At 41.0% G+C, this 13,364-nt stretch overlaps 1 protein-coding gene across 3 annotated transcripts in view; it reads right to left on the bottom strand.

Moving 5' to 3' along the window:
- Positions 1-6,295, bottom strand: part of pdgfd (platelet derived growth factor d) — a 139,432-nt gene extending 133,137 nt beyond the window's left edge. For 2 of the 3 annotated variants that reach the window (XM_072263126.1, XM_072263128.1), the window contains exon 1: positions 5,640-6,293. In XM_072263126.1, coding sequence (XP_072119227.1) covers positions 5,640-5,751 — 112 coding nt within the window. In that variant the 5' untranslated portion in view covers positions 5,752-6,293. Of the gene's footprint in view, positions 1-5,639 lie in introns of all 3 variants that reach the window. The other variant, XM_072263127.1, reaches the window with a different exon arrangement.
- Positions 6,296-13,364: the final 7,069 nt, after the last annotated feature.

Genomic DNA, 13,364 nt, shown 5'->3' with positions numbered 1-13,364 from the left:
ATGACAGTAATGTTTATCAGCTTTTAGTTGCAACTATTTATGATTCCTCAATGCAAAATTATAGAGCATCAATTCAATGAAAATACAAGATGTTCATCTATTGTCTGCATATTTTTATGTGGGACAAAGAAATTTGCAAACACGTTACTTTTCACATAATAGACTGAGAGTTAAGATAGAAGGAATGAAGGTAATGTTTCTGATTGCTGAAACGGTGAAGTTGCTCATTTGTCTACTTCAAGAGAGACACAAGAATTTGTGAAAAGGGGAAGTTTTCACAGTTTTGAACTTTTATTTCTCATGAAAAGTTGTAGATGTTGGGTTAATTGACATTTTCAACACGAAAACTGTTGGAATTTTAGTAGGTAAAGGTAATAGACATGGATCAAAGCCAGAAAATGAAAATGGCACAGATATAGACCAGCCATGAAAGATAAGGTTCTTGAAAGGCTGAATGGCATACCTTGTATTTCAACAGGCAAGTTGATATAAAACTAATAATAATTGCATTTCTACATCTTATCATATCAAAGTACAACAGAGCATTCATGCTAATAGTTACATTGTACAGAAATGCAGTAACTTTTTACTGAAAGGTAGCTGGTATGTGTAAAGATGTAAAGAAAGCATTTTACAAAAAGCAGGCTTTTTCAGAATTTTAATAAATGACGTTTTTAAAATAACACATGCATTTAAACTCCAAAAGAGGTGCCCCAAACTCCAAATGTTTGGTTCAAAGTGATCTACAATGACTCACAGTTCAGCAATGGTCCATTTGAAAAATTCTTATCTTTGTTTTCATATCCTTCCAGCCATTGGCCTCCCATTCTCTATAAATGATCCAGCCCCACAACTTAATGGGCCCTCAAATTCTAGTCCCTAATCTTTATTTCTTATTTCACTCTCCCTGACTTCAAGGCAGTCTTTAAAGCTCAGTTCAATGACAAAGTTTTTGGTCCGAGCTCCTTTTCATCAGTTTAGCGTCAAATTTAGTTTAATATTGTTCTTGTGATACACCTTGGAATATTTCATTTGTTAAGTGTTTTTTATATGTGCAGGTTTTGCTTTATTGTGTTGCTGAGACCTTTCAGAAACATTCAATTTCTCAACCCCACGTGTTCCTAATCTCAACAGTTGGGCTGGGTGTAGGAGTCATAGCACAAAGTTGATAAAGGAAAAGAAATGAGTAGCTTGCAGCTCTCTCATATTTCAATTGACAGTTAACCAAAAGCAGCATTTTACAGGAACTGGGAAAATTCTAGTGCTGCCTTGACCAACTTAGGTGATGTGTGGCTGAGGAAGGAAATTATCAATGCAGAATTATTAGCTGAAATAAAATCTGTGCAGGTAACCACCTGGATAATTTAAATTTTAAACTTTCATGTGCATTTAGTTGTGGTTTACCATCATTATTCACTGAATATTAATACTTTCACTACTGCTTTGAAAAATTGCTTAGCTTCTGAAATGCGAAGATCCAAAGTTCAAACGTTGTAATAACAGTGAATCCATCAGCAATTTATTTTCATTGGACTGTGAAATTGCATTTTAAGCCACAATAACTGGAGCATAACTTTACCCAGCAACTCCTAATTATCTAACTAAAAGGTTCACTATTTAAATAAGGACAAACTACTCATTTACAGAGAAAGTGGCTCACCTGAGGACTGGGAGAAATTCAGAGTTCAGCAGAGGAGGACAAAGGGCTTAATTAGGAAGGGGAAAAAAGATTATGAGAGAAAACTGGCAGGGAACATAAAAACTGACTGTAAAAGCTTTTATAGATATGTAAAAAGGAAAAGACTGGTAAAGACAAATGTAGGTCCCCTACAGACAGAAACAGGTGAATTGATTATGGGGAGCAAGGACATGGCAGACCAATTGAATAATTACTTTGGTTCTGTCTTCACTAAGGAGGACATAAATAATCTTCCAGAAATAGTAGGGGACAGAGGGTCCAGTGAGATGGAGGAACTGAGCGAAATACATGTTAGTAGGGAAGTGGTGTTAGGTAAATTGAAGGGATTGAAGGCAGATAAATCCCCAGGGCCAGATGGTCTGCATTCTAGAGTGCTTAAGGAAGTAGCCCAAGAAATAGTGGATGCATTAGTGATAATTTTTCAAAACTCGTTAGATTCTGGACTAGTTCCTGAGGATTGGAGGGTGGCTAATGTAACCCCACTTTTTAAAAAAGGAGGGAGAGAGAAACCAGGGAATTATAGACCGGTTAGCCTAACATCGGTGGTGGGGAAACTGCTGGAGTCAGTTATCAAAGATGTGATAATAGCACATTTGGAAAGCGGTGAAATCATCGGACAAAGTCAGCATGGATTTGTGAAAGGAAAATCATGTCTGACGAATTTCATAGAATTTTTTGAGGATGTAACTAGTAGAGTGGATAAGGGAGAACCAGTGGATGTGGTATATTTAGATTTTCAAAAGGCTTTTGACAAGGTCCCACACAGGAGATTAGTGTGCAAACTTAAAGCACACGGTATTGGGGGTAAGGTATTGATGTGGATGGAGAATTGGTTAGCAGACAGGAAGCAAAGAGTGGGAATAAACGGGACCTTTTCAGAATGGCAGGCGGTGACTAGTGGGGTACCGCAAGGCTCAGTGCTGGGACCCCAGTTGTTTACAATATATATTAATGACTTGGATGAGGGAATTAAATGCAGCATCTCCAAGTTTGCGGATGACACGAAGCTGGGTGGCAGCGTTAGCTGTGAGGAGGGTGCTAAGAGGATGCAGGGTGACTTGGATAGGTTGGGTGAGTGGGCAAATTCATGGCAGATGCAATTTAATGTGGATAAATGTGAAGTTATCCACTTTGGTGGCAAAAATAGGAAAACAGATTATTATCTGAATGGTGGCCGATTAGGAAAAGGGGAGGTGCAACGAGACCTGGGTGTCATTATACACCAGTCATTGAAAGTGGGCATGCAGGTACAGCAGGCGGTGAAAAAGGCGAATGGTATGCTGGCATTTATAGCGAGAGGATTCGAGTACAGGAACAGGGAGGTACTACTGCAGTTGTACAAGGCCTTGGTGAGACCACACCTGGAGTATTGTGTGCAGTTTTGGTCCCCTAATCTGAGGAAAGACATACTTCCCATAGAGGGAGTACAAAGAAGGTTCACCAGACTGATTCCTGGGATGGCAGGACTTTCATATGAAGAAAGACTGGATGAACTGGGCTTGTACTCGTTGGAATTTAGAAGATTGAGGGGGGATCTGATTGAAATGTATAAAATCCTAAAGGGATTGGACAGGCGAGATGCAGGAAGATTGTTCCCGATGTTGGGGAAGTCCAGAACGAGGGGCCACAGTTTGAGGATAAAGGGGAAGCCTTTTAGGACCGAGATTAGGAAAAACTTCTTCACACAGAGAGTGGTGAATCTGTGGAATTCTCTGCCACAGGAAACAGTTGAGGCCAGTTCATTGGCTATATTTAACAGGGAGTTAGATATGGCCCTTGTGGCTACGGGGGTCAGGGGGTATGGAGGGAAGGCTGGGGCGGGGTTCTGAGTTGGATGATCAGCCATGATCATAATAAATGGCAGTGCAGGCTCGAAGGGCCGAATGGCCTACTCCTGCACCTATTTTCTATGTTTCTATGTTAAATTACGAGGAAATGGTAAAATGTAAGATGTGCTTTCAAATAAAAGGCCAGGCATAATTCAGTTTTCATAGCTGAATAAGGAATGTTTTAATGCTGGAGTTCAATTTTAAATGCATATTTAGGGCTGCCATGATAGTGCAGTGGCTAGTGCGACGCTATTACAGCTTGGGGTGTCAGAGTTCGGCGTTCATTCCCAGCGTCCTCTGTAAGGAGTTTGTACATCCACCCCGTGGAACATGTGGGTTTCCTCCCACAGTCCAAAGACATACCAGATTAATTGATTATTGTAAATTGCCCTGTCATTAGACTGGGGTTAAATGCTGGCGGTGCAGCTCGAAGGGCCAGAAGGGCCTATTGCACACTGCATCTCTAAATAAATAAATAAATACAAAAGTTGTAAATTAATTTCAGATTGATGAATACTACATATCAGCATAAGATAATTTTACAATATTCTTTGCAATTAATTGCACATTTTTGACAATACATTAAACTATTTTGTTTGGAGCATTTAACAAAGTAATATTATATAGCTGTGATAATAACATTTAACGAGATCAACCTGACTATGGAAATCACTATTCACTGTAACTCTGAGACACTGATTATGACGCTCGAATGGTCTAATCTACCCATCAATCTAATATTTGATCACTATCACCAAAAAGAACCAAGGCTGCTGCAGGATGGAACTTCATCCTGAATTTGAAGCATTTAACTATGTTTCCCTTCGAGCTGTCCATCAGTTTTCCTCCGTCACTGAAGCTGGGAAAGGAATTTGCGATACCACAAGTTCCTACTTGTGTGGCTCCTCCTTTCAAAACTGCAAACTGCGTTCTGACGAAAAACCAGACGGCGGTGACGTCATAACGCACTTGTATTCCTTTGACGTCACAGACTCCTTATTACAGCTGACGTCAGGTGGCAGCAGACTTCTTCCCGCACAAAGGGATGCAGCTTCTTTAAATGGTGACCTCTAGGTCTCTCGCCTTTACGGTTACAGTCCCGCGTCGGTGGAATTTGCTGGTGACAAGTGATTGATGTGCAAAGAGATCGTTTTGGGGGGTGGGCATAATCTCACATTGCAGAGCACTGATGTATGTCTCACAGTGTAATGGTCATTGTAAACGACACTGATAAGGTCAAGGCAAATTCAGTACTGCTTTCTCCCTCCCTCCGCGTAATGTTTCCTGCTGCCTTGAATAAAACCCGCATTCTTCTAGCTGGAATGCAGCACCCACATGCTCTGAAATCAGAGCCCCCTGCACCTTGAACGCGCATCTGTCTGCTTTAACATAACAGCGCAGTAGTAAAGCGCCCAGAGCAAGAACTACGCCAGTAGCTCAAGCCGCTTGTAGTTTGTTTCACTGTTGAGATTGCACAGCACAAACAGTCGTTCATAGTGAGGGGAGAGACAGGAATTTTAGAAACCGTGCGTCCTTTACCCAGACAGACATCAACTGAGAGATAACAATGTAATTTAATACATGCACTGGTGAACGTCTGGCTGGCGACTCGATTGTCTCGGATCGTTTGTTAAATCTGAGTTTAGTTTTAAGTAATTTATAGCAAATTATTTCATCTGGTTAGATTTTAATTCCATGATCATAAATGCAATTAGTTCTCGTACTATCCGGCTGCTTGGTAATACCGTTTAAAGTCCTCAGCGGTCCAGTGAAAAATACATATTGTGCTGCACCGTAAGAAACGGGTAAGCGCCAAATGGAATGACACACATCAGGAACACATGAACGTCTTACAAAAAATGCAAAATATGCGAAAAAAGCAGTTGGAGTGTTTCACGGAGACAAGACTAAATGTCCTGCCAAGAAGTTGAAATATTGCTATATACACTTTGGAGAAAGAAGGGGAGAAGTTTTGGAAGTTTTTGTGCTTTCTTCGTTGCATTTCGTCCAACAGGAGTCGCTAAACAACACCAGCTCGCTAGTGAAAACAACGTTACTTTTACAACTTTAAATACTTTCATGCAATAAATAAAACAAAATAATTAACTTACCATCTCTCTGGATAGTAGAGGAGCGCAAAGCCTTAATAGAACCACCTTGAGCTTTGGTGCCATGAAGGCGAAAGTCACCAAATACTACAGCCAATGTGAATAGCAATAACATTGGGATTTATATTCCTAGGCTCCACGGCTTAATTAGTAATAAAATCCACTTAGGCGACGATGTCCTTCAAATCTTCAAAACGTTATCGAAAGTTTGATGTGCCTCTTTTTAACAGTCTTGCTGCATCATTAATGCAGCGGCAGGAAGCGATCTGCGTGCCTCGACCTGCAGAAAATAAACCCTAAGACTTAAAAGATGTAACAGGTTGATTCTTCGAGTAGTAAACCGGGAATAATTCGGTCCAAGTTTCACCCAAAAACTATGTCCTGGAGAGATCGCATCTTCAGAGAGTGCATCTTCAAAGCGTTTAAAACGCAATAAAAACAGAATCCCGGTAAGTTACCCCTGGCAGCCCTAAAATAGATGTGGTTTCAGAATGCAGAGGCTGTGATCGGTGCAGATCGCGCGTGTGCTCCCACAGTCCTGGTGAGGAAATACGCGGGGTAAAGCATTAAGGAAGCAGCACTTTGCAGTGTAAACAAAAGGAAAAGCATTGCAAGTACAGCTGAAGCTTTCACGTTAAAAGGGGAAAAAAGTCTACACGTAGCACTTTCTGTTTGACGCCGAGAATGTCATCCATAGTGCACAGTCCTTATATGACACAGACTTGGCAAAGCGCTAGAGGTTTTTTTTTGCATTCTATGAGATAATGAAGTTAGTGTTAAGAAAAGATGCAACTCTCAAGTCCCTCCAACAATTTGTAAAGCCTCGAGTATAGTAGATCAGTTATTCTGCATTGCCCACCATGTTTAGGCAGTAGTTTAAAGTTTATATTTGTGGTCAACTGCACTCTCATTCTTACCTGGTATTGAACATATGGGATAGCCGGTTAGATTTAGAAAGGAACTGAATTCATCAACACCTTATTCTACCAATCCAAAACTTCAAGCTGATATTAGTAAATGCTATGCCTTCTACAAAATTTTCTTCAAACTTTGATGTGTTTTGAAGCCCTGTTGGATACAGTACAATCCAACCATGTTTATTTATTCTTTGCAGTGAATTCTGAAAGTAATTGTGAAATTTATCTTGCATTCCTCCAGATTTGAATCACAGAAACTTGCATCAATGATCGATGTGAAAAAATCTGTTGTGCTTCATCAGACATTACAGTTCTTTGACCATAACCCTTAGCTTTTATCATACTAAATTACCTATCCTTGAATTATCATTAGATTTGGTCATTATTTTAGGTAGATCATTACAGATCCCACCAACTTGAGAAATCATTCTCTTTCTTTCCTCTCTTGGGCTTTTGCCAGAAAACCTGTGGCCCCAGGTAGTTGGCCCACTCCTTGAAACTTTGCATCACCTTGTTATCCAATCACAAACAAGGGAAAATTTGCAGATGCTGGAAATCCAAGCAACGCACACAAAATGCTAGAGGAACTCAGCAGGCCAGGCAGCATCTCTGCCAGAAGAAGCTAGATCTCCCAGTGGCCACCCATTTTAATTCCTCTTCCCATTCCCATTCCAACATGTTAGTCCATGGTCATGTTCCAGCTATAGTCAGACACCACTTGGAGTACTGTGTTCAGTTCTGGTCACCTCACTACAGGAAGGATGTGGATACTATAGAGAGAGAGTGCAGAGGAGATTTACAGTTACCTGGATTGGAGAGGATGTCTTATGAAAATAGGTTGAGTGGACTTGACCTTTTCTACTTGGATCAACAGAGGATGAAGGGTGACCTGATAGAGGTGTATAAGGTGATGAGAGGTATTGATTGTGTGGATAGCCAGAGGCTTTTCCCCAGGGCTGAAATGGCTAACGTGAGGGGGCATAGTTTTAAGGTGCTTGGAAGTAGGTACAGAGAGGATGTCGGGTAAGTTTTTCACACAGGGAGTGGTGAATGCGTGGAATGCACTGCCAGCGATGGTGGTGGAGGCAGATACAATAGGGTCTTTTAAGAGACTCTTGGGTAGGTACATGGAGCTAGAAAAATAGAGGGCTATGCGGTAGGGAAATTCTAGGCAGCTTCTAGTGTAGGTTACATGGTCGGCACAACATTGTGGTCCGAGGGGCCTGTAATGTGCTGTAGATTTCTATGTTCTATGTTCTATGGCCTCCTCTACTATTGTGAAGAGCCACTCTCAGGCTGAAGGAACAACGACTTATATTCTGTCTGAGTAGCCTCCAAACTGATGCATGAACATTGATTTCTTGAACTTCCAGTAATGCCCCCCGCCCCCCTTCACCAATCCCCATTCCCTTTTCCCTCTCTCATCTTATCTCCTTACCTGCCCATCACCTCCCTCTGGTGCTCCTCCCCCTCTTCGTTCTTCCATGGCCTTCTGTCATCTCCCATCAGATTCCTCCTTCTCCAGCCCTGTATCTCTTTTTTCCTTCCTCCCCTCCACCCCTCCCACCTTCTTACTCTGACTCCTCATCTTATTTTCTCCAGACCTGACGAAGGGTCTTGGCTCGAAACGTTGAGCTGTACGCTTTTCCACAGATGCTGCCTGGCCTGCTGAGCTCCTCCAGCACTTTGTGTGTATCACCTTGTTGTAATTGCTTCCTAATATTAGAATGGTACAGCACATTACAGGCCCTTCAGCCCGTGATGTTAGATACGCCATAATCAGAGTTATTTTACTGATATTCCTACAGCATTATTTTAATTTCACAGTGACGCAGTAAAAAGCTGTGGTATAATACATGGGCCAGAATCTGCTTGGGAGACTATGAGCAATGCTAGTGTTTGTACAGAGAATAGCTCCAGCTGAGCATCTTACATAATCTAACAAGTCTTCCAGAAACATTTTGTAATTTATAAACTGGCTCAGCAAAGGAGGTTGGGGCACTGGAATCCACAGTATGATAAGCATCAGCATTGCTACTGAGAGCAGATAGAAATGTGGCTCCTGGTAGAACTATTGGCAAGTTTTCAGACAATGAGTTGAGTTGGTACACATCAAAATACAAAATTAAAGTGCTTTTAAACTTTGCTGTTTGATAAATGAGTCTGGGCATGTTTAGAAGTGCAGATATGTAATGCTCTGTCCTTGCCAGGAAAGTGAGATTCACTGCCAAGCAGTATAAACAAGGTGCTTCCAGTTGTGTGTCAATACTGTGATTAGTCAACGCAATATGTGTACGTAGATCACATTGCTGAGTTAACACTGCTGTTAGCCGACTAACCTTTAGGATCAATGATAGAAAGTAAACTAAGTTCTACATTGCTATTTGAAGCAATGTCTAAGTATCATAAACAAGTGAATTACTGCAGACAGAATATAAATGTGCTCTTGGTAATCCCTGTTGACGAGTTTCCCAAAAGGGATTGGTGCTGAACTTACAAAGACCAGAATACAATAATTTCACCCACCTAAGAAGGAAGCTGTGGGAATTAGAGATGAGATTGACGAGATCACAATTTACCATTGAAGCATCTGGCATCTTCAATTCAATGAGAAATTGTGATCATATAGCAACTGTACAAGTACTGTTGAATGTCACTGGTACCATGAAATACATTTAGTAATATAGAACATAGAACTTAGAAAACCTACAGCCCAATACAGGCCCTTTGGCCCAGAAAGCTGTACCGAACATGTCCTTACGTTAGAAATCACCTAGGGTTACCCATAGCCCTTTATTATTCTCAGCTCCATGTACCTGTCCAGGAGTTTCTTAAAAGACCCCATCATATCCACCTCCACCACCATCGTTGGCAGCCCATTCCATGCACTCACCACTCTCTGCGTAAAAAACTTACCCCTGACATCTCCTCTGTACCTACTTCCAAGCACCTTAAAACTGTGCCCTCTTGTGTTAGCCAATTCAGCCCTGAGGAAAAGCCTCTGATTATCCACATGATCAATGCCTGTCATCGTCTTATACACCTCTCATCCTCCGTCGCTCCAAGGAGAAAAGGCTGAGTTCACTCAAAGTATTCTCATAAGGCATGCTCCCCAATCCAGGCAACATCCTTGTAAATCTCCTCTGCGCCCTTTCTATGGTTTCCACATCCTTCCTATATTGAGGCAACTAGAACTGAGCACAGTACTCCAAGTGGGGTCTGACCAGGGTCCTATATAGCTGCAAAATTACCTCTTGGCTCCTAAACTCAGTCCCACAATTGATGAAGGCCAATGCACCATATGCTTTCTTAACTACAGAGTCAACCTGCGCAGCAGCTTTGAGTGTCCTATGGACTCGGACCCCTAGATCCCTCTGATCCTCTACACTGGCAAGAGTCTTATCATTAATACTATATACTGCCATCATATTTGACCTACCAAAATGAACCATCTCACACTTATCTGGGTTGAACTCCATCTGCCACTTCTCAGCCCAGTTTTGCATCCTATCAATGTCCCGCCGTAACCTCTGACAGCCCTCCACACTATCCACAATACCCCCAACCTTTGTGTCATCAGCAAACTTACTAACCCATCCCTCCACTTCCTCATCCAGGTCATTCATAAAAATCACGAAGATTAGGGGTCCCAGAACAGGGATATAATGAAATATAAATGAGTTATATTTCAAAGCACTTGAAGCTTCAACATATTAAGAATTAATTAAGTTTTTCTTGCATAAAAGGTGCATATGCAAAACCTTTCTTATGGGGCAAACTTTCTAAGCTGCAGACTCCAAACTGCACCTGAGTTCTGAATACGTGGATGGGTCAATTTGAATGTATGATGCAGACTTCTTTTTATATACACAAACACTTGGCCAGATTTAGCAGCATTGGAGTGTGTAGCATGAAACAATAGTTAGATTTGTTTGCCTATATTTAGGATTGAACAGTTTTGGCTCACTATTTACTGGAGCTGCAAGACAATAATGGGACAGCAAGAGAAAGAGAGCAGCTGGAATCTGAGTGAGCAGGGAATGCAAAACTACCTCAATAACCAATCAAAAAGATGCATAAAGACTTAAAGGATCTAGCTTACTGCAGCAAGTGTAAAATGTGCCTGTGTGCAAATATATTGACTCTATAATATTTATCACTTTACATTTGAGAAAGGGGAAAAAATCAGTTGTTTCTCAGCAGTGCTGGAGCAGTGGACAGCTAGCTTTATTTTGACATCTTCTTAATTTAAGTTTCCATATCATTTTAGAAAAAATTAACAGCAACACTAGTCTCAATGTTGTTATGATGGAAAAATATGACTCCATATTAATATAGATGTTGCCATGAACGTATGTTGCGTGGTAATCTAAGGGTGAAATTGCTTGTACGTTATTTCAGCTCCAGTTACTTTTAAGTTTAAGTTTGTGTCAAATTTGAATTGAACTATGGTGAGGTGTTGCTGACTAAAATTTTGGTGAGTAGTTACACTTCATCTTATAGATTGTATGTGTTGCAGCAACTGTGCAGCGGAAGCAGATGTAAAGCTATACATGAGTACTGCTTTGTTCTGAATTTGGTTGAGCTTCTTCAGTTTTGGAGATGCTCTGTTCTTAGCAAGATAAAGGTATCCTATTTCATGCCTCATGCATTTCCAGTGATTAAATTTTTTATTGTACCTGTGCATACATGTACTTATGTATAGTACAATAAGTCTAACCTTGACTTTGAAAAATCTCAGCATACCAACATTTTGACTTGCGATTTCATTTTCACTCATTAAGCCCTTCGTCCCTACTGGGATATAGGCCATTAGCAGCAGCTCGCAGTGTCCTCTGTCCTGGGCCAGTCCTTTGAACTACCCCCTGGTGTATCCCATAGATGATCCCTCATCTCCCAGGGATGATAGACCACTGGCGATTCTGTTGGCATTTCTTTAGCACTGGATATTTATGGGATGGGGGTGCTTGCCCCATGCCCAACCCTTCTCCTTTTGCAGCTGGGTTTGGGACAATCCATCGTAGAGTTCTGCTCTTTCAGTCACAGTATATTTATGTGGATGGTCCAGTGGTATTCCTGGTACTGTAAATGATGACTCCCAGCATATTGATAATGGAAAACTCACCAAAACAAGATGGCTGGGGTATCTTTTATTGGAGATGGCCATTCATGGCACTAGTGTGCTCCTGGTTTTGGTCAATACTATTAACTCATACTGAGAGCTCTTCAAGTTGTGCAGAGACAGATTGGTTTATTATGTGAAGAGTTGTGAATGGAGCTAAATATGGTGCAGTCACTGACAAACATCTCCATTTCTGAGCATAACGTGAAGTGGCTGAGAGTGGTTGAGCCCAGTACACTGCTCTGAGGATTTCATTCATTTCAGGAGTACAATCATTCAGCAGCAAAGCAGGGATATTATCAAGGCAGTTAGCTGCATCTTGATATCACAAAGAGTAAATCATTAAGAACCTTCTGCAATAGCAGGAATTTCAGGAGGAGGTCGGGTTGATTCATTTCTGGTTGAAGACAGAAAAGCTTCATATTTCTTATTGTTTCTCCCCTGCTACATTCTCCAGATCCTGAGGGTGGGAATATTTTCCCTTTGGTTACTTAGTTATCCACCATCAATCTTCACTGATAAAGGCAGTGTCTCCAATGATTTGCTACCTGTCCCATTTTGTAGTTAAGGAGGAAGTCAGCAATACTAGACTTATGATTGGTGCTGGCATTAAAGAGCTTTGGAGTCTCATTGTGCGAGTGAGATGATTGAACTTCCATATAGGTACAGTCAATTAACCTTGCTGTTCCAGCAATCTTAACATAATTGAGAAAAATAATTAATTTTGTAACACAAATGGGCTTTGTAATTTCTCATTACTGATTAGTTCATTGTCTGTGTTTAAACAAGTATATTTCAAAATGTTATTTCTACATTCAAAATGAATCATGTGTAACTGTATTATATGAAAAGACCTGGAAGGTTAGTTTCTGCTTTGAAATTCATCCTTGGTTTATAATATTACTCTAATATCAACATGTTGTACTTTGCCTTAAAAATTAATTCAATTGACTTCACTGGAACACATTTCAAATACAATGTAGTTATATGGCATGTTTAGTGCAACCCACGAGGAATGAATTTCCGAGAATCCCACCTCAATCAATCTGCTGCTGGTTCACTTCAGATCTTCAGAATCAGAATCAGGTTTACTATCACTGGCATATGCGGCAAAATTTGTTGTTATGCGACAACAGTACAGTGCAATGCATGATAATAAAAACTGTGAATTACAGTAAGAAGTATGGCATATAAATAAAATAAAATTAAACGAGTAGTGCAAAAAGAAATAAAAGTAGTGAGGTGGTGTTCATGAGTTCACTGTCCATTCAGAAATCAGATGGCAGAGGGGAGGAAGCTATTCCTGAATTGCTGAGTGTGTGCCTTCAGGCTTCTATACCTCCTCCCTGATGGTAGGAAAGAGAAGGGGGCATGTCCTGGGTGATGGATTTCCTTAACGGTAGAAGCTGAATTTTTGAGATATTGCTCCCTGAAGATGTCCTGGATGCTGGGGAGGCCAGTGCCCAGGATGGAGCCAACTCTCTGCAGATAATTTCAATCCTGTGCAGTGACCCTCCCCCCCACCCCCCATACCAGACAGTGATGCAACCAGTTAGGGTGCTCTCCACTGCATTATCAGTAGAAACTTGCAAGTGTCCTTGATGACATGCTAAATCTGCTCAAACTCTGAACGAAATATTGCCGCTATCATGTCTTCCTTGTAATAGCATTGGTTTGTAATCGGGATGA

Source organism: Mobula birostris, chromosome 7, assembly GCF_030028105.1.
Source record: "Mobula birostris isolate sMobBir1 chromosome 7, sMobBir1.hap1, whole genome shotgun sequence".
Lineage (NCBI taxonomy): Eukaryota > Metazoa > Chordata > Chondrichthyes > Myliobatiformes > Myliobatidae > Mobula > Mobula birostris.
The sequence above is the reverse complement of the archived record's forward strand: the minus strand, read 5'-3'. Positions and strand labels throughout refer to the sequence as shown.